The sequence below is a fragment of the Lytechinus pictus genome, chromosome 3 (assembly GCF_037042905.1).
Source record: "Lytechinus pictus isolate F3 Inbred chromosome 3, Lp3.0, whole genome shotgun sequence".
Lineage (NCBI taxonomy): Eukaryota > Metazoa > Echinodermata > Echinoidea > Temnopleuroida > Toxopneustidae > Lytechinus > Lytechinus pictus.
Genome location: NC_087247.1, coordinates 33,735,147 through 33,763,103, shown reverse-complemented (window position 1 = coordinate 33,763,103; position 27,957 = coordinate 33,735,147). Strand labels below are relative to the sequence as shown.

Here is a 27,957-nt window from a genome sequence, read left to right as displayed (position 1 = left end):
GATTGCACTTATTATTCAAACTGCATGGTAAAGGCTAATGCTAACGATATCACCGAATCTTCTAAACAAGAAACAAAATTCATGAAAATACGACAAACCATATATTTTTTCAACCTCTTTTTCATTTTTATTGTATAATTGAGCCTAAAAAGAAGACTGTAAGTCACAATGATCATCGTGTTAAACGAATGCAGGAAGAATCGTTACACCGTAGACAGAAAGACAAAGATAACACCTTTCTTTTATACGATCTAACATGTTGGAAAATACTTTCTTTTTCAATAACACAACAGAAAACATTATTTGGACAGAGCTATCACAATTCCTTTTATATACACACGATACATAAAAAGTACAAGAGACCAATTCTGTATTTCTTCTAAAGTTGTGCAAATCCTGTACATATTTGTCACCTCGCTGGTCTGATATTTTGCTAGAGACAGAATAACTGTCTTTTTCTTTGATCTAGTTGGATCAATTTGTTAACGAAAGGACATTAACTTGGATTAGTTAAAAGGGGATGGAGAAGGATTACGTGTCTTACTTTGCTTGTGTATATTTTTTTTCTCAAAGAGCATAATCGATATCCGTGGGATAATCATCCCTGTTTTACAGATATCATTTACAATATTCCCATTGTACCGTTATTCTTCTGTCACGTGACAAATAGCGAATGGTTAAGAATGTATACGGCGACTTTCTAGTCAGACTTTCCTTTAGAAATCACACTTTTACTCGGTTATTCATAGTTTTGTAATAAATAGGTGATAAAATTATTATTCTACAACTATATACAGCTTCTTATATACTACATTATTATACGTCACATAATAAATGAAATTACCTCTTATTACCATGGTCGTCTATAAAGAAACAATATGAAAAATCTAGAAAGGTATATCACATAGGAATGCCGTACCTGAATTAGATGAGACGATTTGTTTTGTTACAAGTGTCAATACAAATTATGTCACATGCCAGTGAACATTATCATTTTTATTTTACTGATCCGTTTATAAGACTATCCTTTCCCGAGTTATACACCGCAAGATTAAACTAAACGCATATTTTCTTACAAATATATGAAGTACATTTCTTACAATATGATACACTGATGAATACTGATTTATGTTTTTGTTGCAAAACCATAACAACTCGATCACTCGAACAAGAACAGTTCGTGAAAGTCTCATTAATATATGGAATAAATATCACTAGTTGTCGAAACAGAAGAACAATAGCAGAAATTGGGTAATTTTTCCAACATAATTTATCACGAAAAGGATGAATTCCATCCATCAAATTTTGCTGAAACGATAAGGCACTGCATAAAGGCAACTTCAGCTATATTTTGCAAAATATATATCATTACACACCTTCACCGAGACATTATATTACTATAAAGTATCTCACTTTCCTTATATCGATTTAAGATAGGGTGTGTTTAAGGTTTTTTCTTGATATTATATCACGTTTATGATAGTCCAAATCTATATACACATAGTACAGTATTTTTACAGTTGAATTGTATACATAAAGTACAAATTTATTTACATTGACCCTCACTTTCATCTCTCTACTTTTTGCTATTTACATCAATGAATTCCATCTTAATACAAGTACTAATATACATAAAAATATTAACAAATACGATTATTTCACCAACTATTTAACATATACATGTACAATCGCATACAATATCATACCCAGAATTATATAGAATTATAACTGAGCATTAACGAATAACAGTACTGTCCATATTTGGAAATAAATCAATACATTTCAAGTCATCTCATGCCTTACATGTAATTTCAGACTACTCGTTATAATAAAGATAAAACAAATCACGTTCCCAGCAACGAAGAAAGAAAACCAGAAATTGTACATAAAAAGTGATGAAATAATATTAGTTTCCACAAGCACGAATATTATGCCAATTAAAAAATTAAAATAATATTTGAAAGATAAATAATCACGTAAGCTTGTTAAACGACGGACCGCATATTCCCGAGTACGGAAGATAAATATTATTTGTGACACTCTTAAGTGGTTAGCTTTTTTCACAAACAAAGACCCATGTAACACGTATTTTCATGACAAACATTTCCAAATTTGATTAAGATAAACATTGAATGAATTTAATAGAGTTTATCACAAAGAATATTGTTATTTCATCCTCATATAACCCTGATAAATTTTAGAATATCCAGGTCCATTATTTACGATAAAAGCGTAACAATCAGGGCAGTAGTAACCCTGAATCTCCGATATTAGGGCTGTCATAAAGACATTTATTCCTTTTATTTCACAATGCTTTTCTCTAGCTAGGGCTTGATGGAAGTTTTAGCCACTAGAGAGGGAATTGCAGAAAATAGTAACAATATAGTATGTGTTTAGAAACGAGGCATTCTTTCATATCAATTTTATGTAAGAAGAAAATGCTACTAATGTCACAGCGTATTTGAACTCCAGAACTTCATAAGCACATATCAACATACACTACAAGCACGTTCTATTTTCTATTTTCCCTCTAAAGCAAAGTAATAAACAACACAACGCAACATGCAAATGCGTAAGATACACACTGTGCAATACAGTAATTTGTAACAAAATGCGATGGTTTCAAAATGCCCTATCCTGAAAGGACATGTAACCAATTATTTGTAAACAAAGTAATTGGTTTTATAACTCCAATGAGCTTTTTTTCGTCAGGCGCTTGTAAAGCAAATCTGCAAAGCATATCAGCAAATGTAGCTAATGCAAAAGAGAAAAAATGAGCAAAGCTTCGGCTGAGGTCTAAGCATGTACCTGGAAACTTGCCACAAATACGATTGCCAGGACAGTCAGAGCCTCGGAGCCACCAAGCCGCTCAATAAACATCGTCATCAGTGCTGTACCCACTTTCATGACTATGGACACGACGGTAATCATAGTCCTTTGACGACCCCGTCACCCCATGGTCGTCGATACCCTTCACATAGCCGATGTCATAGGCTTTATGGGGTTTCAGCCAGTTGTTGTAGGTAGCACCGGAAGCGATGTCACTACCATAGAGGTGATAATTGTCCTGGAAAGAGGGTGTCATCAGGGAATCGTCATCGGGTACAACAGCAGTGTCATCATAGTACGGCGAAGATGGAACCCATCCATACGTCACTGGTGCGATGGGTGGTGGTGACCTCAATGGCTTCATAGATGTGGGTACAGTGGCTACCTCATCAGAATAAGAATGAATGCTGGAACCATTATCCCGCCAATATATGGCGTCGATACTGTCTACCAGGATGTCATCTGAAGGTACGTCAAGGTTGGTGACTTGGTGATCTTCTACCATGGTTTCCTGATCGGTCCAGCAGAGAGCCATGAGAGAGCTGGCAGCCTCACAGGGTTGTAAGAACCACAAAAACTGTTGGTAATCAGCAAGGGTGACTTCTTCATCATTTAAGGATTCATAAGCCTGTTAACGAGGAAATAAAAAATGGAAATAGATAAAGCTCCAATATACACCACATGTACATAGGCTTATATTTGGTGACCAAATTACACGAGTAATAAATTGGTGATTTGAATATCCTCGTGGTACTCATTCATACATTTTGTTCTTATTACGTCATGTCTATTCAGTAAAAGGTAAAAGAAGGTTCACTGAAAACAAGCGAAAGTACAATTTATATAGAGAGTTAAATGGATACAGTGAGAAGAAAAATGAGATTCATAATGGAATTATATTCATAACTATAATAATTAAATATTGTTGAATTGGTTTTCATCTAAAAAAAGCATGAAACGATGTTTTTCATTTTTGACATCTTGTCTCTTTGCCTCGAAAGGGCAGGAAATCATCTTAACTAGAACGAAAACTTACCAAGTGACCACTTTCTGCCTTTTCGAATTCTTCCATGGCATGCTCAAGATAGGCCTTCGAGAAAGAAAAAATGTAACAAATTACTATCTGTTTATTCATTATTCTGCTTCTTCCTTATGCTTATTCTGTTTATTCATGGCTTATTTACTCAGTTATTAATTCAATTATTAATTTCTATTAGCTATTTTCTTTATTTCTTTAGGTATTTCTTCACCTATTTATGATTCATAATTCATGATATTATTAACTCATCTATTCCTTTATTATACTATCTATTTACGATATCATCTATTCATTTCTACTTATTTAGATACATTATATTGCAAAATGCATCTTCTTTTCAATTAAGCTGTCAGCTAATATCATTGATATTAGTTCTCTTGCCATCAAAATTAAGTGTGAAATTACAGCTTAGAATCTTGAACTAATGTGTACATTCAGCCATCATACTGAATCAAACGTAAAAATGTAACCGTGTGACTGTCAAGATAACATAATTAGAATAGATGGGATTAAAGCATGTTGTATGTACCATGAATGACATTTTCTGATGGGAAACTGGAGAGGTTTCTTTGACTCCCTGAAACTTAAAAGATCCCTGTTGATAACTGATGTTGAAGAGACTCTGGTAACCAGGACCACTCTCCGTGTCTTTCCATTGGCGATGAGTCCACGAACCCGTTTTTACATCAAGGTGATACTGAAAAGAACAATGTAAGATTTATATGCCTTTACTTCAGGTTTATTCTTAGTTTCAGAATCGAACGTGGGCATTTCCTTACATCACCCTTGAGGTGATGAGTAAGATACCACCCTTTACAGGATCAATTGAGTTTTTCTTCGTGATTTATTACATGGACAACAAGGTCTTACTGATTAGAGTTGAAATTAAACCCGGGAGTTAAACAAACCACAACCAACAAACGCTAACAAGCCGACATTAAGTACATGATGATGAATCCATTTCACAAAAACGACGCAATTATGCCTCTTGTGTTTAAGTCAAGGTCTATACCTGTTAAAATGATTATAGTAGAATGAACGCTTCCCCTCAAAAAAATACTCATAGGTCAACACCCGGGTACCCTCCAAAGCCTTGTTTTTTTTCCATGATCTTAAAATGCTTACCAAAAAATTCCTTTTCAATTAAATTTTAATTTGTTTCAAGCATGATTATTTGATAATATCTTTGGACCTCTGTATGAATGTGTATTTAAGTTACTCAGTTTTATTAGGGTTATATGCATCAAATAAAAATAGTTTTTAGCATAGGAGCTCGGTGGTTTAAATCCAATACTCACTTGGGGAAGCATTTTCCATCCGTGTGTCGCTACGAGGTCAACGGCTGTCAACACGTAATCAATGACGTCATCAGGAGCAAAGTAAGGCAAGTTTATTCTCACAAATCCGGGTCTAATGATGAAGAAGAACAAACGATAATGATACTTGATAAAAAAAGGGCAGGCAACAATATTGCAAGGTGTTCTAATGACAGTGCACCTAGATGGTTCTTGCAAGATCGATCTTGGCTGATACCCTTCTTTTGGAGATCATGTTCTTTTAAGTCTATGATTAGGATCCACAAAGCAATGTTTAATTGTATTATCATCATTATCAAGCTATCATTTTGAGGTAAGTAAAACGTAGGAGGAACAACCCCTAACTCGAGTTTAGGTTAAAAAGGGCGCACTCTCTGAAAGTAATGGTTATTTAGAGTGACTCATTTACCGAATCCAAGAACAATAACTTTATAAGTATGGATTGTTCAGCATTGAAATAAAATGTAAAAAATGTAAAACGATATCAACTAGCTATTATACATTATCAATAACTTATTAAACCTATTCAAACTGACAAGATGGTCGCACCTGACACTTTCCAATGGCTCTTCATTGCATTTGTTCTTTCTGTCTTCGCGAATCAGCTCGAAAAACTTCAAGGCATTTTCCTCTGTGATTCCAAGCAAGTCCTAATAAAACACAAAGAAGACAACTTCAGAACTTAAAGCATTTCAAATATTTATATGTATATATTTATTCAATAAAAGATTAATCTTATTCAGCTGGAAGTTGGTGGTCGACAAACTCGCCATATTCTAGTCATTCAATGATTTCTTTTTTTTTTCAAAATGAATGATTGTGTACCTTAATAAACCTGAATATTCATATTTGTTGATCTAAGAAATCATTTTAATGCTGTGTTGGTATTCTCCCCTCTACCGACATGTTATCTTTAAACATACTTTTTACGAGGTATTATTTCAATCCCCGATATGTGTTTGACAGCTGTTCGCAAGAATACCACCAAAAAGATTTAGAGGCATTTATTGAGATGTTTCTAAAGCGTGCAATGATCAAAAGACATCAAGAAAATTAGGGAGTGATAAAATTCTTATTTCACCCGCTTTCCTAATACGAACAGATTAGGATATCTTGCTTAATCAGGGTTTTCATCGACCCCATAGATCCAGTTTTCCGTACATTGATCCCTAGATGGGGTGTAAGTTAGTCTACTAATGCGAGCAAAGAGGGGCACAGTGATGACAGATGGGCTCAAAAGTACAGTCATTGCACCCCAATCGGGATTAAACTGTACCTCATCGGTTTAAAGGGGGTAAATAACAAATAACGTTCATGACAGTGATGACCTTGAACTTAAATTGACATCGACATTTGTATGTTGCTTATTCCAAGTACATGTACTGTTGATTGCACAATATAATATAGACATGAAACGACGATAGAATCCCAATATGTTCGAGAAATCACTACTATACTCTGATTTTGTTGCAAATATCTGTCTTACAAACTGTTATACTGATAATAAGCCTACTAAAGAAAAAAAAAAGGAATGGCTTCTTCGAACAAAAATGTAAATAACAGGGACCATTTTTATTTCATGCCACAGTGGGTGGCAGCAAAGATTCACGACTTATTACCTCTCTCTATCTACCACATTTAGGAGAATGGCACTTACATGAGCGTATGGTCCAGCACAAGCGCATCCCCCTCGTGCCTGGATACCAAATAGATCGTTCAAGAGTACAGCGATGAAGTTATGATGGAGGAGCTTGCCAGTCTGTGGATGCCGAATCAGAAATGAGAAGATTGGCAAGCGCGCCACCTCTCGGCTGCCAAGGACAATCAGGTTCTCATTGTGCTGCCACCTTGTGAAGGCTCGCCTGTAATGAAATTAATATAATTCATAACTCGTCAGATTTTTGAAGCAATTCGTTGTAACATCAATATCTTGATGAATAAATCCTGGGCATATCCATACTTACACTTTATTATATTCATTTGAAATACCAATAAAACAGATAAACTGATAATGCTCTGTTAAACACCGACAAAACGCATAGACAAATTCATATCCTGTGTTCATTTATAGACTAAGATCTATTTACGCTTTACATGCAATAGTTTTAAAAGACAACTTGAAATCCATCAGTTTAATTCATTTATATATGAATGAAAGCAATTTAAATGAGTGAAAAACTACATGCTGTGGATATTTCACAAATTTTCTTTACACGACTTGCATTGCCTTTGAGAGGGAAACCTAATTATGGGAGTGACCGAACGTAGAGCTCTGCGCTCTGGTCCATCATAATTATCAGGCTGAAGCAGACTCGAATCAGGTCGGAACCTCACATTACATCTGATTACGTGCTTTTTCTCTCCATTTTAAAGGCCAGAAATAAGTGACACGACAGAACGATGTGTCTGCGCTCATCACTGTTACGCGGACGAAAATTAACGCTGTCAGATTTTGACGGGTTCGTGGCAATACAAAAAAAAAAAGTCATGGAGCGTGTAGACAGGGGAACAAATATTGTGTGATCAGGGTTTGTGTATGGGAATTAGATTGGGTAAAATAGCAAGATGGATTATCAACCTACTAATAAGATTACCACTATTGATGAAATACATGATTTTCTACTGGAATACAACAAAGAAAATGATAAACTAACGTCATAGAGAGAACACTAAGAGAAATAAAAGAACGAGAAAAGAACAAGAGAAAGACGATTCAAGGGGTGTGTGCATTAATTTGTGTGAAATGGAAGGAAAGTGTATAAGAGAGAGAAAGATAGATAGATATATATATATAGAGAGAGAGAGAGAGAAAGAGAGAGATAGAAGGAGGTGAGAAAGAAGAGGGCCGGTGAGAAGGGGAGGGGGGCAGAGGGGAGGTAGGACAGAATTACTAGATGCTGTATATGCTACTCGAGTTCATGTATCACTAATCTATGCGTGAAAAGGAAAAGGGGATATGTTTGGGATATTGAATTATGCCGACAGCGGAACTTCGAATGGACGGGGATATTTCAAGGGATCTGTTCAAAGTTAACCAGGTCGATTAAAAGAAAATCATCTGGCAGTATATCTCCTCTCTAATTTTTGTTCTTTCACAACTCCAAAAGCTTTGAAAGGATGGTCCAGGCTGGAGATATTTATATCTCAATAATAAATAAAGTAAAATTCACTAAGCAAAATGCTGAAAATTTGATCAAAATCGGATAACAAATAACGAAGTTATTGGATTTTAAAGATTTGCATTATTCCGGTGAAATAGTTCTAGGCATGTCTTTATGAATATTCATTAGGTGGGCTGATGATGTCATATCCCCACTTGTTCTTTTGTATTTTATTATATGAAATTAGGTTTATTCAAATTTTTTCTACCAAGAACTAAAACAATTGGATTGGCAACTGATTAAGTACATTAGTTATTTATTGCCGCAACTTATTTCATCATAATGGAGACACATCATTTATACAAGAATTAAAAATGAAACATTAAAATGATATCATGTAATAACATAATAAAAAGGAAAGTGGGGATGTGACATCATCAGCCCACCTAATGAATATTCATGACGATCATGTGCAAATAACTGTTTTCACAAAATATTGATAAACTTTAAAATTCAATAACATCGTTATTTGTTATCCGATTTTGATGAAATTTTCAGCAATTTGCTTTGTGAATTTTACTCTATTTATTTAGATATAAATATTTTCAGCCCGAACCATCCCTCTAAATATGGCTTAGATTTAACCACAGTCACAAGCATTGTCATGAGCCCAGACTGTTTGCAACTCATGACCTGCCCGAATACATATTGCAGTGCTGACGAATACGTCAGATAAAAAAGAGTTCAATTGCCAAATATCATGACCGAAAGAACTGAAATAAAGACAATAAAACTATCGGCCTACAAAAGTCACTTTTAACCTTGATATATTTTTACGTGGCTAACACAAAAGTTGCCGTGTCGTAAATGGGTTAGGGATTAAGAGCGATGAGTGCATGTATCAATTATCCTTCTACCCTTCCTTAAACCTTAAGCCATCGGATGTCATGCAAAACTTCAGTGTTCAATCATAGATCTGCTGCCAAGTTATATTTCTTTCATTTTGGTAACAGCATAAACAAAGGATTATTTCTACCTGGAAAATATAACCGAGATTGCTACTCACCGTGCCAACTCTTCTTCCCTCTCTTCAATAAAGTCAGGTCCGACGGCCTATTAAGCGAAATGAAACAATAGGATTAACAATCTAATCCATTTGTCAATAAATGTTCAAATTCACAGAAAACACATATGCAGTTTTTATAAGTCACATTACAGACCTGCTCTGTAACAGTATCAATAAAACTATCATTATGCTCAAGATTAAAGATTTATTGTTTTGATCTTGTGTCAAAAATGCAAATTGATCTTACAAAATTACCAATCGCAAAGTATGTTACAAAACCTAAATCAAAAGAGATTGCATCAATCATCAAATTAAGAATTTCCCTTTCTGTTACTAGCTGGATAAAAAATGTACAAATTATCTTCACCTGAAAATAATTCATAAACTTAAAATAAAAATAATTTTTTACCCAAGCATTGCCCATGCAAATTGATCAAAACTAATAATTCTATAGCAGATTTATGACATGCTTATCCATCATTCTCGTGGTATTTATCGTTTTATAACAATATTCGCTTTCCTTGAGCAAGCAGAATTATGATTTATATTACAGGGTTCATTAGTCATAACAATAATGTGTAATGGTCCGAGTTGGAAAAAATGATTCAATTTGAGGTTGGCATCTGTAAAGGTTTGTTACTAAATTTTCTATGTAACGACACAGCAGGCAGTTAAGAAGCTGATATATCAGCTGTCAGATGACACATCACCCCATCCTAACTTAGAGACAATTAATCCAATCCACCCTACATCCCTCTCCCCAAAATAATATCTAAATCACACATTCCTACATATTGTAAAAAATGTTATTTCAACCCAACACACAGTTCGTTCATATTACTCTGCAAATATTATAAAAATTGGATTGTAACTTTTAGAAATTAAAAAAAAAGTTTATGCTTGTTCAACGACTGAACTGATGACTTTACATTCCCTCCATAGGACTTTGGAATGAGGATACGTTTTTTCGTTAGGCACTATTAATTTCTTATGAAAAATAAAACTCTCAGACACACTCCATATAACTGTATGGCGATGAATAGCATGAAATATATAATTGAGATGATATATACCTGTTTGACTTGAAAAGCTAGACCGGCCCGAATTGATTCAACAATGGCTGGTGTACCACCCTCTTCTCTTGCTTCTATGTCTTTAAGATAATGATGCATCTTCCTTGACACCTGAGAATAATGATACCAGTCTCTCTTATTAAATCGTTTGCTTCTAAGAGAGCAAATAAAATATGAAACATCGGAGCAAAAGTTAACTCTGATATCATTACCTTACTTCATTATCTCTGTGAGGAAGAAATATTCAAATATAATTCAAGACGTGAGATGAAGCAATACAAACAAAACAGTAAAATATGTAAATCTTTATTCATCAAGCAAGATGTAAAATAAAGAGGAATAATGTAGAATTATTAAAATATTGCTGACTGGACGTAGAGTTAATAAGATTACTAATTATACGTTGTAAATAAGAGTCGAGTACAAGATATGTACTAATGGTCTTGTTGACCACTAAAACACGTCGTAATAATCAACTGTTAATAAATTCAAATATTGGACATGTGGAGATGTGTACTTACATAATGGACAGTGCCTCCTCCCAGTGCATGAGGTACAGTGTTAACAAACAACTTCTTCTTCGCGATCAGAATACCTTGATAAGCGAATGAATATGGAATACATAAAATAAACATCCTGACAGTAATAAAACTATATTAATTTTCATTGGAATGATTGCAATAAAAAAAAAGTAATGTCTGCTGGAGGTTCAATAAATTAACATGATTTGATTGCTTGTAAGGTGTTCTTCTGGATATTGAACCATATTTAAAACTAAATATGTCAGTTTGATTATTTTCATTACAATGATAAAATTTGACATTAATGAACCATGCAATATCAGAAAGGGGAGGTTTTGGCAATTCTTCAAATATGCATTCTGTGCTTTCCAGATTATGTTTTTTTTTTTTCGTTTCCTTGCTCCTCACCTAATCCATATAACCTAGTTGCTTCGACCACTTCTTGAATGTATTAAGTCTTGATCCATCAATGGTTTTGTGAGGAAATACACAATAGTACGTGAAGTACAGATTTGCCAGCCCTCAAATTTGAAATTATATCACATAGAATGTACGAATTTCTTAAAAGGGAAATATAATATATTTAGAAAGATAATATATTCTGAAGATAAAAGTGATTTCAAACTGCCTTTATATCCTCACCTGGGGTGCCAACTCCACCAACAAACTTGTGCGTGGAAACGAATACAGCATCTTTGGAACAATCAACTCCTTTTCTATTAATACAAATAGATATATGTACATGATGGTATAAGGAATAGAATAGTTAACACCAAAACAACAACAAAACAAATCATATCACTTGAAGATTTGCACATTACTTATAAGTAAAATCGAGATCATCTATACCTATACGCATCTTATACCAATACCATAGCATTTCGCATCAGGTTGGTGTTTATTTTTTTTATTGTACACCTATCACCTTTAAATATAATATCAAAGCAAATTAAAATGAAATGTGTTCAACACGGCAGTACAAATTTTGCTTTACATAATCTTTGCATGGAAGTATGAGATTTCATGGGACGATTTCTCGAACTATACTGTAGGTGTTCCGCCTTCAAGTCAATTATCAAAAACTAAGATTTTTTCTCTGATTATGGGAAAAACATTTGGCTAGAAGTTACATGTGACTAACAGTGAGATCATAAAGATTTATGAACGATACCATACAGCTGTTTCATGCAGGGGCGTATGGCACTCTTACATCATACAATACAGAAATGAAAATTAGTCTCCAGTGCAATGATTGAAATGTTATTCGACTTACTCATAACCGACCGGATTCATGTCTATATCCAGATAAGGTGCTGAAAATCAATAAGATAGAAAAAAAAATGACAAGAATTAGCTACTGTATTTTATTGCAAATATTGTCCATGACCCCTCTTTTCATTCCCCAACCAAATATAAACAATGTCTTTTTTTTCTAGTTAAAGTGAGCTGTATGTATTCAAATTCAATTATAAACCAATCTAACCTCAATTAAAGTGTTTTCATCCATATATGCAAATTAATACAGCTCCTAATCATAATTACAAGAACGTTTCACAACAGTGGAAGGGTGGGGCCCACAACAATCTAAAAGTTAGAAAGAAACATCATCTTGTAGAAAATTGTAAGTCATGTACAAAAACATTCTCACATAGTACCAGCAGATTATTTCCGAAGGACTTGCAAACCAACTATTTTAACTGTTTCGTATATATACGACTTCTGGAGCGTTACTCAACAAAATAATGTTTGTACATGAACCTCCATTTTGCGGTGAAACTTTATATTTTCACTTCAAAGTTTACTGGTGAGACAAATTGCGTCTCCTTTTTTTTCAGAAGAATTCGACAACCTACTCTGTGCTCCTTCACCAATTTATTATTTAATATGAAAGTAGGGTATAGTACGTACCTGCTGTGGCATAGTCCCAGAATGAGAGGGCATTATACCGATGAAGTAAAGCAGATACGGCATTGGTATCGGTGATGATGCCAGTAACATTGGAAGCAGCTGAAAAACATCCTAATACAAGCTGGTGAGTCTGTGTGAATATCTGGTAATACAATAATACAGATATATATATATAACTTTTGTTGAGTAGAATAGGGCAGGTTTCAGTTTTTTTTTGTATAAATACAAATATTGCAATATTTGTAGAAAAACATGAAGTAACAAGAAAATTTTAAGGTTAAAAAGCGATCTGTTATATTTCATTAATCTGTGATTTATATATTTTTTATTCAACTTGTGACCCAACTGAATTACCTCAAAAATAGTTTTATTGAGGTCATAATACAAATTAATTAAAAAAACAGTGAAAAATGAATCTATTATTGCATTATCGTCATATTTCTGTGACATCATAAACATTTCTGGAGGAACCATCATGACACATACTGCTACAGGTAACGAAATCTGAATTCGCTAAATTACAAATAACATTTCCATCATTACCACACATTTAGAAATAGAACAACGCAAACAAAATTATTGTTAATAACTCGGGAATTTTTTATATCATGTCTTGAAATTATACACTTAAAGTGCACGAGCTGTAATCAATACCAATAAATATTGCTGTATCATGTTTTGTTCACAATCAGGTGACATATGCTAATTATGTTGGATCCTGAATGTGGTATTTGTCGAAGAAAGAGAAAATGCGCATTTGGGTTGAAAGTGATTAAAATTCCCAAGATAATATCTCCATTCTGTGGATACAAAACGGTGTGATTTCATGCCCAATGTAACTTTGACGTGCACAAATTTTGGCATTATTTGCCAAGCGTTTTAATCACCGACAACAAATTAAACACTTACTTTTGGAACCAACCACCAAGAACGTAAATATACACCCCCAGATTTTATGAAAGAACAAAAAAAAAAAAAAAACCCACGATTATTCATACTACTATTATTATTTTTTTCAGTGACACAGTTAATTGCAGATTAAACGTCACAAATTGTATGATTCTATATAATTGAAATGACGAAAAAATAAATCTGGAGACTGAGCAATATCCATAGAATTTCAACAGAGACATACTGTAAGTATGGAATGCCTTTGAATCTTGATTATTGTGGATGATAATTTTGATTAAGAAATTTTAACCTGACTCAGCTAGCTGTTAGGTGGATTATTTCTCATTCCCTCTATATTTTGTTGAGTCAGCATCGACCCTAAAGCGATGTAAGATCGTAAATCAATTCCTATCTTTATCAATTGAAGCCCTATCTGCTTTGATAATACCTGACAGATCCCACTCTTAACACGTGCTAGCTTTCTATTTTCCCTCCCCTTTCCGTCTGTGATGACACCCGTCTTCCTCTTCAACTCAACCTCACCATTCATTCAGAATTCAATCCAGACCTCTCAATCCACATGCACAGTGTTTTATCTTGAAAACCTCACTGGAAACACGGCATGATCCTGGTCTGCTTCAACCAATGCAAGTCATGCACGGATCGACCCCTGTCATCATGGTGACACTTTGCAATTAATATCATAAGTAGTTTTTTGGTTGATATTGTGTTTTTCATTGCAGATTATCATAAAAAAGGAGTAAATTAGAAAAAAAGGAGTATTTAGAATATCTTCTTTTTTTATTTATCTCATTCAAGATAATAATAGTAGCATCATTGTACCACGAAAAGTTGCATATGAATGAGAGTTACTCATTTCGTCTTTCGTCATGTCTCATGTATCCTAAAACATGGATTATTATTCTGTAACATAGTTAATATCTGGATAATGGTACTCACTTTTAATTTAGTCTCGATGTCTTCCAGATCGACTAGTCCTTCGCTTGTCTGCTGAACTCTCACGACCTACCAAAAATCGAATTAATAACATACTTAATACGTATATCAATCAATATAGATAGTCCTTAAGTCATTGTTAGATCTTAAGGTGGTTTGACACTGATACTATGCGAGTACGATTGATTTAATCTCTTAACAATCATGTATGCTCCTGGAAACATCCCTTATAATACCCGTTAAAATGTTAATGAGACACAAAGAGATAACATAATTCGTGCATTGAGGCAACGAACATACTGGGAGAAGCAGATGCGTAATATTCCGTTGCCCTAGAAACTCGAGGGTTTATAGAGCTGTCAGTCTTAAACAACAGAAACAACAGTTGTGATGCATGTGATGATAATTGAGTATGACAAATACGATGTTAAAAAGACGGGAAGGGTATACAGAACATGTAGGACATATACTTTGAGCGAGCTGACATAACTATGAATATGACTTGTTGCGTGTTGTAAATTAATAATGCTATATACCCGTTAGAATACTGGTTTACTTTTCTGCATTTGGAGGATTAGAAAAATAAAAGTAATCGATTTGATATAGTCATGGTCATTAAAAGGGGTTAGTATATATCAAAACCAAGACCATGATATATTCCGATAAACATTAAACGTTTAAAATTTCGTTAGCCAACATGCTATCATTATGGACAACATAATAAATGAATTAATAACGCCATGAATTTTGAATTTTCAAAAAAAAAAAAAAAATTCTGAAAATATAATTAACATCATATTCCTCCTGATTAATTAACATCCTAAGTAGTGAGTTTTGTATGTGAAATTGATTTTTGATGAAAATGAATGCCCCTGTTATTGGTGAAAAAAAAGCATTCCAAGTACACCTTAAGTTGATTGAAACTTCTGACACCTTAACGTAACTCTTTTCAGGAGCGGTTTATCGATTAGTAAAATGTTGAAAATCGATTAAATAAATGTGTGTAAATCAACTTTATTTGCATCTGACCGCATTTATACGGTAGAACAATTAAATTCGTCATCATATTCTTAACAACAAGATATCTAATTTTGAAGTCCCTTTGTGTCATTGTTGTAAGGGTGGACACACATGATCTGTGGAGGGTGAAGTAGAAAATTAGGCCAAAGAGAGCTGGGAACTTTATACCTCACAAATGCCCTTTCTAACCACAGACAAAGTCTAATGACGCTTAATACACGCTCATCTAATTCTATTTCATAATTTATATTCAAAGTAAATGTAAACCACAAATATCAAAGCCGCAGATAACAGAAGGGAATCTGTTATTGACAACTGCTACAGAACACAGTGTCATATGTATTGTGCGAACGATATTATTCATCAAAATGTGAACAGAATGCCGTGGATACTAAACCGCTGCATAAACAATACAGTGAAAAAATGGTGCGAGTAACGATACACGGTATCTGTATTTGTAACGCTGTTTTCAGTTAACTTTCATTCATTTTCATGGAGGATTTAACTCTGAAAATATCTTCAAATTAATAAGATATTGACGAAAAACTTGATACAGTATTTGATACTTAACGTAGGGAACCATTCTTTGCATGGGCATGCCTAACTGACTTGAAAATATTCTGTACTTGAATGTAAAAATCAGGCCTTTGAAAATGGATGCAGCAAGTACACATTGCTATCCTTGGCGCCACGCGAGCTCCCTGCCTTTGTCAAGGCCAATCGCGCTCCTTCACATCCTTACAAATTAATTTCCTATTCATTTACTCCAATTTACTGCAAATGGCGTACGTATTTGCTATTGTATGCTACATAAGTATTATTTCCTTTTCTCTTTTCTTGTTACGGGAGAAGTTGCATTCAAAGAGTATGTCCAAATAAAAATTACAGAAAGGGAAATGTATATGAAAGATGTAATGTAGCTCCAGTCCTTACGATATCTTGCAAAAACTTGATGATGATGATCCACAACATTTATATTGCGCCATTTAGTAAACTGCATTGACCCTTTGTGAATTTTTAGAAGAAAAGCATTTTTGTTCAATAACACGGTGTTTGGTTAACGGTATGAAAGATGCAGTAGAATGTGGATTACGAACAAGCCAAATCAACCCAAAAGATGGCCAACTTAAAAAGAAAATAGGTCATGAAGACCTTGGACTTCAGAGATGTATCATGACAGATTGTGTAATCCAATCAAAATGGCTACACATCCCTTCATTACTCAATTGTTCCTTTTAAGGTCAACTGATTGCCGTGAGAAAGATAACCTATGGACATAGTTCAAAACATCACGTGTGATGTATAGCTTCAGAGAGTTAGAGAGAGAGAGAGAGAGAGAAAGAAAGATAGATATGTTATAGAGAGCACAGTGGTAATTTTGAAACGATTAAAAAAACTTCCGTGTCGATGCCTTTTCCTTCATCTTATGCTTCATCTACCACTATAAAGCGCCCTATGATAAGAGTTTGCCAACTGATAATAAAATTCGGAATCGTTTTCCTCAGTGGCGGAGAAATGTACAACAAGAGGTCAAAGATTTGAGAGTCAAAGCGATACCAATATCGAACATCCCATGGCCTTGTATGAGGAAAAAAAACATTATCTTTTTTTTCATAACAATGCATAAACCTGTATAGGTCTAGGATACCAGTATTGCGAACGTGAAATTGTGATTTATTTTTAAAAGAATGCATACACATGTTTAATATTTTTTCGCAGTTTTTTAGCACATAATTCTCAAGAGTAAACGCTTGCTAGATGGACAGAATACGGTATCAGAGTAATCCATTCATCTAGCATACAAGATGATGGCTTTATATCTTAATTAGATTTTGCAGCAAATTAAACACCGACAGCCAATTGAGGCGTAATTAATTCCCCCTTTCAATTTTCCATTTCCGTACTGAACGTAGCAGCTAGTGCGTGGCATTTCCTAATAATCCAATACGAGATTTCCCTCCTCTCATTCCATTTCTGATCAATACGAAATACAACATGTATCATCCACATGTATGGCAGAAAATATTCAAATTCCTTGGCAAGCCGAGGCAAGAGAAGGAAATCGCGAATTTATGCTTCCATCAAAAGCAATAATATTATGAAAGGCATTAAAATGATTAAAGCATGATATGGCATTGCCATTATGAATGGATCCGCCGTTTAAAAACAGATATTGATCAACCTTTCACTCAGCTCCGCATATCTGCCTTTGGTACCCCTCCCACGTTCGAGTCTAATCAATGTTTTAATTATCAACAGCAATGTTTCTGTCTGGCATCGCTCTACATCTACAAGGAACTGAAGAACTTTGGAACCTCCTTTTACCGCTTCCCCATCTTCTACAATTGAAAAAGACCGTGGAGAGCAAGCTATCACGGTCAATTTGATACCTATACACTCTAACATATTAAATGTTAAATAAACAATATTGAAAGATTGTAAGAGTGACAACCTTCCGAGTGAAATAATCCAACCTTGCATAAAGCTAAATCCAACAATCTACGTGTTGGTCGAAGCATTTAAAATGGTAAATGCAACATTAGTAAAGGTTGATACTCCTTCAACCTTTCATTTATTGATTTAACATTTTATTTTTAGAGTGATTCAAATGATTTTTGTCCATCAATAAGGGTAATAACAATCCAGAGGAAAATCCACTTTTAAGACTGTTTGAACTTGAAAATTATATATTTTTGGTGTATATTATTTTTCTCGCCTTGTAACAGTTCAGTTAATATCTTACCATTCCAGGTCCAGCTTTTTCCAGAATCAAGAGAAGGAATGTGTGTTGATTCGGAAAGGGGACTTTCATTGCTAATCCCCAGTATGCAGCTATACATGAAGTCTGGTGCCATCAAATTACGATAAACTTCCAGTGAAAATCAAAACAGACTGTATTCAGGATGTATATAATAATAATAAATTAATAATAAAATGCTCATACCTGCGCTCCTATTTCTTTCCACGGCAAGATATTGGAATGATGTTCAAAAGGTCCAACAAGTACTACCTGAAAATGAAATAAATATTGAGAATTATAAATGCAGTCATTACTTCGTTTGAAACAATAAGTTGAAAGGAATATTAAAAAAAATAATGTATTCATAGAACGTAAAATAAGATTGCATGAGGTACCTTGGTATTACACATTTAGGCTATATACTTACAAGGAATAGGCTCAAACTCCAAAATGGAAATGGGATAAAAATCAGCATGAGTTAGATTATCATCAACTTTGATTCTAATCTTAAGTTAAAAAATTATTCATATTACCCCTATATGCATATTAATCGTCAACATTTTTGTGTCAATTCATTTATCATGAAAGCCTGAATAGCGAGAAAGGGTCAAAAGTTTGCAGACAGTCAGCAGATCTGAGGTGAAAGTAAAGAACCCATGTATCGGACGACACATAATGCGCGGACAAAATTGAACTTCAATATCAAAATACATCTGGACTTGATCCTACGAAATCGTTTGACGGAAAGCCCTCCTTTCCTGTTCAAACAAATGGAATTAATGGCAATGAGTGGAATAAGGCAAATAGTTCACATTGCATAAGCAGTTGTCGAATCATGGCCCTTTGTGTCAATTTTTTGTCATTTCGAAAGAGACTTGACAATTCCATAATATGAAGTGTAAACGGTGAAGACTTTGATGGGTTATACAACATTAATTTCTTTATCACAGAGGACGGTGGAAAATAGTGATCGAAAAGATTGATTCTAGTAGTCATACGTTAACAAGTTCAAGTACGACTGTTAGTACACGTGACCTTTGTTTGAAAGCATCTGTTAGTCAACAGCTCATTTCAACAACGAACGTATCCCTTCCTTCAATCCATCTTAAGGCATTCTCGTCCTCTGTAGTTTCTTGGAACATGTTCCGTCGTTTATAATGACGTACATAACAAATATGTCTATTCATGACGGATATTTCGAGTCGGGTACCAAATATTGAGGAGTACCATCAAATCACATAATTAAATGCAGTTCATAACGTGTATATATACTTATATTTTACAAGCCCAAGGTCTTACATTCATCAATACTGAGGACCTTGGAAACAATATTAACCCAGTCGATTCCGAGATTGGCAAATGTACATTCAAAGCAATGTACTATGCACAATTTACTAATAGATAATTTCATTCTTATAAACACATTTTTATAGATATTTCTGGCCTATATTACGGTCAGCTCCTACGGTTATTATTGGTCACTGCTACCTGAATTGGTGAACCATTTTTGTCGAATTGGAGCAACTTGTCCTTGCATTTGTCATCATAATAATAATCAAATCACGATAATGGACCATCAACCCAGGAAAAGTTTCCCACTTAGGAAATGGATTCATTGAGATCTTTAGATTCAACTTAGTTATAGGAATCCGATAATCGAAAGGTCAATATCATTTCTGTAAACCGCTAAGATAAGATAACGACCTGTACTACCAATAATGATAATCCCAATGTAATATTACATATATTTTATTTGCAATATGTTCATGCTAACAGATGGGAAAATAAAACAAAATATACATGTTAGGAATCAGGACTTACTGTATTTCTTGCTCGTTCTCCATGCATTTCCATGACATTGATGAGTTTATGAATGGCACCAGTCGATCCGCTGCCTGTGAAGATAAGAGCGTCATCTTCACCACAATTCGTACACTGCTTGATGATTTCTCTGCAGGTAAAATAAGTGAGGAAATGGTACTCCTTATTTAATTCCTTGTGAAGACGATACAGAAAGGCACTTTAAAATTCATTTAATTTATGTTATTGTTCATTTCAAATGTATCAACTGGGGAGAGAAAGAATTAGGGGAGTGAAACGACCATGTTTGGATTTTTTTTTCGTCGCAATGCGAATTCAACCAATCAAGCTCTACGTGTATAGGCTTATGTTGTCCCACCTTTTTATGTTCATTATGTACTTTTCATGTTTATATACTTAACATGTTATCCATGTTCTCTTATACATTGCATTTATATTGTAACATTGTGAACATACATGAATGAATGAATAAATAAATAAATGACGCATCGGGGCTTTGACATATTGAAAATGCATACATTCGCAAACTCGCATTGATGTATTGAACGACCCATTCAATATGAATCACACAACATTAGATGGTGAACTGTAACACACACACACATGTCAAATTCATGTCTAAAAATACAATAATCTTTCGTTCTTCCTCTTTCTCTCTCGATCGAACTCCACGTTGTTTTTCTCTCGACCACAGACACAACACAAAGGTCCTTGAGACGCGCAAGGTTAATAGCGCGCGCTTGAAGATTGAACCTGCTACAACAACAAGCGGTACCCGATTCGTCTGTCTCTTTCCTCACGTGTTATAAATAGTTTGTTCATAAGATAAAGAGCAGGGGACATGGAGTGAAAGTTATCATGAAACGTCCTTTTCTTCTCTACTACCTGGTTAATCGTTGAAAATTTTGGATATGATGAAGCAGCTGTTTTTGACTGGTAAGTCCCCTTAGGTCGATAGTGGTTACAAAGAGCTCAACTTGTCGGATGAGTCAACAGCATAAAACCGTAACACACCCGGTATTGCCTGCCACCCGGCTGGTCCAGGCGTTTTGGCCCCCGATCAATCTCCCTACCCCATCCCAACTACATGAGCCATATGAGCATCGACAGGTCTCCAAGGGTATGTTTTCAAAACCTTTTTCGTAGTCATCCTTAGTGACACTAATTATTGCCAATATTTTTTTTCCTCGCTCAGCTCGCAATAGTTGGGTTGGGAAAGGTATTAATCGTTTAAGTAACATCAAAATGGACAACCGGGTCTATCTTGCACATTTTGTTCGCCTACTATCATATATATTGCTACTCCCAGTCCCTAAACAAATTATAAAACAAATCATATCGTGCTGGGTGGCCTTTAAAGCAGCTAGTCCGGCAATTAAAAGAACTTATGAATGTATAATTGCTTTAGATATAATAGTGAAAATAGCTATATTGATAGGACGAGAAGAATCCACTTGTAAGGATTTACTACTTATCATTGCCGAATATGACGAGGTTCAAGGATGTGAATACTTGTCTCTCTTTGTTCAAACAAATCACTCTCGAGCCGTGAAAAAAAATGGTGAAACATTTGGTTGGACCATGGACTTACTAGCATGGTTGGATCAGAAAAAATAGGCCATAGAATTTTCGATGGATTTTCACAGGGCGTAGGCCTATCCAATAACCAATATCCGCTTTTATGAAAATGGCTATAGAATTGTAAAAACTTAAAAAAAAACTGATGTAACTCTGAACGAAGCACTCACCTTGATTCGTGCCTGAATCTTGTTGTCTGTTTAGATGTGATGGTAGTAGTGGTGTGGGTATTTGCGTAGAATGGATAGACATTATCAGCAAGAAAGTTCTCAATGAATCTCAGTGGTCTGTATTTGAAACAGCAACGTGAATTAGGAGTTCATAATAGGTCCATGTTCATAGGCAATGCAAACATATGCAGAAAGGAAAACATCGGTCCCCCTCCAAGGTAAAAGACTCCCTTAAAGAACTTCTATGAAGGATTTCGTTTTGTTTCTCATCTACAAGAGCGTGTCAAGAGTGATTTCTTTATGCTACTTTTTATCATCATTATCGTTAGTATTATCATAAATCTGACATCATTACTTTTATTATAAATTTTAAGCAGCAGTAGTAGAATAAATAGTAGTAATACTATTATAAAAATCAGCATCATCTTTTATTACTATTAGGTCTTTTATCAGTTATCATTTATATGAATCAGGAATGAAAATAAACTTACTTTCCAGATGCAGTGTAGTCGCAGTATACCACTGGAGAGAGAATGAGAGAAAGATAAAAGGTTTTATAAAAAAAAAAGAATATATTTGAGAGATTTCACTCCTGAACATTGGCAGAAATATGGATTTTACCCCCATATTTTTCATGACCATAAAGAGTAGCATATGCTCTATAGTCCTAGACCCGAGCTTTTAACCGTATTCTGCACTGCTTGGATGGTTTTTCTCATTTTCATTTTACTTCCCCCATGTCCTCCCTCTCCCAGTCACACTTAAAGCAATCCCTTCTGGAAATATCAGTGTTCCACAGTGTGTCTACAGTGTGGAACACAATGTGAGGAACACATTTTTTCATAGTCCACATAGTTCACAATGTGAATACACTGTGAACTCATTGTGAACACATTGTGTGACACTGTGTTCGTTCCGGCAGACATGTCATAATGATTGGGGTTGAAACTGCAATAATGTCAGAATTCAGAGGTCTTTGACTCTGTAGATTTGTAAATAGATGCCGTATGAGCAGCCTAAATATGAAATTAAATATCTAGTCCAAATGAACCACGAGATAATTACGCTGGCTCTTGGCTCTGTTACGCGTCTATCCTATTATATTAGACTAGATCCTAATCTCCATTGTACATTTGGAACGTCTAGACAAGGATCTTATCGAGAGTATAGTACAGTGACCTTGTCCTGGGTGTTTGTCCTCTCATGTTTGATTGGTTAATGTCGCTTGTTCATCCATAGTGTTTGATCATGTTAAGAGATCAGTAAGGCTTTAGGCCTATACTGTGACCAGACCAAAGCCGATTGTGGTCAGCCACGAATGTCTAAAGAAGACAAATTGTGCTGTTTGTAGCTCCCATGCTTACATTCCTGTTCTCGTATTTTCTTCGATTTAAGTGACAAAAAAGTGATTGGGCAATCAAAATTTCACAGATGATGAGATATGATGATGACCACTCAAATCCCAGATTATAGAACTCGATTACGGATCGATCATCGCATGTAACGCTTTAATTCAAACGTAATCCCTTAAACAAGTCAGTGACCACTGACCTATGGGTGATATTTATGTAATTGATTGACCAACAAAGACAAGATTGATCAATTATAACCTACAAAGTTGCAATTTACATTGACAATAGCAAAAGCATCAAAATTAATATCAATTTGCGTTATTTGTCTGAATTACATGTATGTTGTAGAAGATGTGACAATAGCTACACAGTTCCCCAGGTCAGTCGAGACAGTTGGAGGTAAATGGAGATCGGTAAAGAGAGAAAAGGAGAGAGAGAGAGAGAAAGATTGGGTGTGGGGGTGAGTGATGGTTAGGGTACATCGAGTTACATTTCCTAATTTATTTTCAATGAGCATTGTCGACTTCAACATTATTTTCCTCCTTGCTATGAATCGTTTGAATTGAGGTTAAATAGCTCCCTTTTAGTAAATAAAACGTTCTCTCTTTTTGTAATACCTCGGTCACATTTACTCTACTGCGGCCGTAAGGCAAGTCGAAAACAGCCGTTTGTACCAGCTACATGCAGGTGGTTTGAATAAAAATGAACAAAACGTCTGTTTTCGACTCGCCGTACGACCGGCGTAGAGCAAATGTGACCGAGATATAAGTAAAAAAAAAATCCAGATCGTCGTGACCCGAGATGCGAACACATTACCAGGTCTGCGCATTACGTAATGATCTTTTCTCGTTGCATAACACCCAGACGGCAAGGTGAGGATTCTCCATGGTTAAAGGTAGAGAAGTCAACAGCTTCTGTATTACCGCATGTCATGATTTAAGTCATGAAATCGTCAAATAGGTTTTTCGTGGAGTGAGTAGGCTATAATTAAGAGTGAAATAAATCCAATACAAAATATGTCTCATACTTTTGGTAGAAACTAGGTTTGAAAACTTTCCACTGTGATGTTTATTGTTGCATAATTTAGGCCTAAAGTATTATTTATTATTGCATAAAGAAAGAGATTAAATGTGTAATGATTATAATTCCTTACTTTATATATTTTTAAGATACTTATTCATTTTATAAGATGCTTATTCATTTTAAATTCATAAATTATCAATCTTTGTAATAAAAAAATGTATATCTGTCAACCATTTTTTAATCTGTACATTATCCAACCTTGTACAATTAACAATACGGTTGCAATAAAAAGATTGAATTGAAAAACAACCTAACCGATATTGAAATTAGAACTTGAAGAAGACATAAGACCTATATACATGTTTCTGTTCTTCTGTAGACCTATAGGTCCATGCAACAAAGGTCTTATCAATGTCGTGTGAGTGAAGTTAAGGCGTTGAGGGATGAAGAAAAAATAATGAATAATACGCTTCATGCTTCCTTTAAAATGATTGTCTGATGTTGGACAATATCCGAGCTATTAGGACTGTCTGGAAGTATATGTTGTGTATAGTGTAACTTCATAGATGACCCGAGGGGACTCTAATTATAGGTGCTACTGTATTGATAGCAGGTTGCTTTTATGGTGAGGGGGTCGGTCTTCTGGTCAAATTGATTGGCAACCGTTTAAATGGAAGCCCCTTAAAAAAAATCCGACTATGGAACATAAAAATTAATCCGAATCAATTGGAGATGTGAATCATAGGATTAAAAAGAAATAAATGGAGACTGAATGCAAAGAAAAAGAGCTATAATACCAGACATTGATCTCACAAATGAATGGAAATCATGGTATTAAACCAAAAATACACTGATTACAGATACTTCAAGGGACCAAAATCTTCTTAACTTTATATAGAGCTTGTTAAATGCACCTAACCTAATGGAAAACGATTCAGAATGTTATTATTTTGCCGCAAAAATATGTTTGTTTATAACTTAGAATGCACCTTTCGTATTCACCCCAAGTAAGGTTGTATGGGTTAATTTACGTAGGATAACCCTCACTTATGACATGAAAAGGGTTGCTTTGGATTTGTAGGTGGAAACGCTGGAAATGTATTAAGATCAAATCACTCGTCGTGTCGCATTATGATTGTCATGGCTGACGAATTCTGTTTGACAACTTGCTTTAAAAGTTAAAAACGAGACAAGCTTGGGGAAACGTATATTTTTGACATAAGGCTATATAAATTGGTAATAAAGCCATCGCACTGCAAATACACATTTTCAGTTGGGTATATGTATGCGATTTATGCGATTTTGCAAGGTATGTTTACTAGATGTGATGTTCTTGACCTCTTGTGAGGAGATTACCACAATAAAGAGCGAAAATATCATACAGATCGAATTGAACACTTGTGCTTGCACCCCCTCTCTCTGATAAAACTGTAATTACGTCTTGAAACTGAGGAATATGGACGATGGCTATTCGATAACATATTCATAATCAAATTGGTATTACACAAGACAAAACATTATTAATTTTCTCTGGGGGTTTACTATCACACAAACAATGTAACCACTTAGGCCTATACTAAGGAAAATGTATACCGTAGAATATTCAAGTGAACTTTTCTAACTGTAGAATATCATTTTGTGAAATAATGATTCTCAGTCACTTTTGTGTCGAATACAGTCATCTTTTCCCCCCATTTTTATGTCTGTTAAAATAGATATTGGATAATCTGTTGTAAAAGGGAAAATAGAAATTAATGTTGTAATGGGGTATTTAAATTCGTGGTAAGTAAAATGGTAAGTTGGGCAACAATGAAAGAACAGTTGTTGAGGTTAATATCAATCATCATGCTCCGCAAATCAGTAACAAAATCAAACATACCCGTTGTAAGGGGTAAAATCCCAGAGATTTCCGGGATAGTAGTAAACAGAGGGGGATGGACGGGAGGGAGAGAGAGAGAGAGAGAGAGAGAGAGAGAGGGGGGGGGGGGGTGGAGCTGACGAAGTGAGTGTCATCTCGAGATCGAAAAGAATATGTAATACAAAATGTCATCTGCAACGAAGGAAAATTTTATGGAGCGTGCAATAACTATCATTCTAACCTGATATTAATCATTACGCAATAGAGAACAGGGGATTTGATGAATTTGAAACAAATTCAACCGACCTCTTGTCACTTTGTCAGAGGTATTGGTTATCGTTCACCAACACCTCTGACAAAGTGACAGAGTTCGGTTGAATATCATAATCTGATTAGCAGGCCTATAATACCTCGAAGACAAATTTCAACTACAAATGCATGAAACAAGATAGAATAAGTCAAGTCATTCTCAGTAGCTGTATACAGCCGTGTATAGTAAGTGGACACCTCACGGCGTTTGGCAGTAGCACAAAAAATGAAACACTATCTAATTAGGAAATGTGCAAAGCGTTAGATTAGCCAACGCTTAATGCAAAACGAGCACATCATATTGCCAATTTACTCTTATATTAGAAAGAAAATACTTTCAAATACAAGAAGAATACACCTTCTCAGACAATAAAGTGCAAATGTGTGTAGAATAGTATTTCACTATATGCTCATCGATTGTAACAGACGTGATATAGACCCACATACTTATGACTTTACTAACCCACCATTTGTATGAAATTTTTCTGACGACTGCAACCATGGTAATCCATGTAAAACGTGCCACCCCAAGAATTCAATCTATAAAATCTTGAAATAAAGTTTGGATGGATGTCACAAATGAAAAAACCTGTTGACAGTTTATATGCGTTCGAAATATCCGCGTGGTTGTGTGGGATCTTGAACCAAACAATGTTGAATAAGACAATAAATCTTAATGATTTTTCTTTCCAAATATATTTTTGAACGATTCAAAATTGGATGAAAACATTACAAAAATAGGCTTACATTTATACTACTGAATTTCGTGAGTCTTTGCCCAAACACTTTCGTAAGTGATACCCCAAGGGAAGCAAGCGAACAAAAATAGCAAGTACCTTGAGCTTGAGTTGGGTTCTTGGCACATGAATAACTACATAGGATCACAACCTCTCCAGGCCTTACCTCGTTTTTCTCCAAACGGTCCTGTAAACGTCGATTCTCCACCAATTACATTATCACTGATATGTTGTAGCAAAGTTTGTCGATCGTCAGGTAGCATATCTGCTCCAGTAGCAGCTGGATGATGAGGGGTGTGCTCCGGCAGCATCTTGCTCAATCGCTGATCACCCACCAAGATCGAGGATAATATCCAAAGTGAATGGAATGAGGAAGATCAAGTGAGACCGTGGCTCTACTCTCCAAGATGACGGCTGTCTGGAAACTGAGTTTTTACAACAAAACCGGGATGATAGAAATCCTAATAACAGGCCGAATCTTTGACTGCTTCTCAGACTCAATGACAAGTTTGAGTTCAACGTGTGCGGGAGTCCTTGAGAAAATAGCTTGATATCACAAGATTCCTTGTCGCAGATCAGTTGCGTGATTGACGGTAGGTGACACCTCTTCTACAGCTCCTCACATGGAAGCTCCAATATATAGCGAAC

General features: G+C 35.0%; 1 protein-coding gene across 1 annotated transcript; it reads right to left on the bottom strand.

The window, feature by feature from the left end:
- Positions 1 to 102: 102 nt before the first annotated feature.
- Positions 103 to 27,957, bottom strand: LOC129257406 (uncharacterized). The gene is made up of 18 exons (XM_054895720.2): positions 27,476 to 27,957; positions 22,522 to 22,552; positions 22,031 to 22,147; positions 20,283 to 20,412; positions 18,666 to 18,731; positions 14,705 to 14,770; positions 12,854 to 12,995; positions 12,219 to 12,258; positions 11,588 to 11,661; positions 10,946 to 11,019; positions 10,425 to 10,535; positions 9,352 to 9,398; positions 6,842 to 7,046; positions 5,734 to 5,834; positions 5,167 to 5,278; positions 4,398 to 4,565; positions 3,866 to 3,919; positions 103 to 3,457 (listed from the first exon to the last, which is right to left on the bottom strand). Exons 1-18 carry the CDS (start codon positions 27,618 to 27,620, stop codon positions 2,870 to 2,872), a joined length of 2,271 nt encoding a protein of 756 aa, XP_054751695.2. The 5' UTR covers positions 27,621 to 27,957; the 3' UTR covers positions 103 to 2,869.

Bases quoted from the DNA above. Each gene is read 5' to 3' on its own strand.
- LOC129257406 (XM_054895720.2), bottom strand. From the start codon at position 27,620: ATGCTGCCGGAGCACACCCCTCATCATCCAGCTGCTACTGGAGCAGAT. The intron at 14,771-18,665 runs GTATGAGCATTT...GATTTTTGGTAG, and splicing joins GGAAAGAAATAGGAGCGCAG to GTCGTGAGAGTTCAGCAGAC. The intron at 3,458-3,865 runs GTAAGTTTTCGT...CCTCGTTAACAG, and splicing joins AGGCAGAAAGTGGTCACTTG to GCTTATGAATCCTTAAATGA.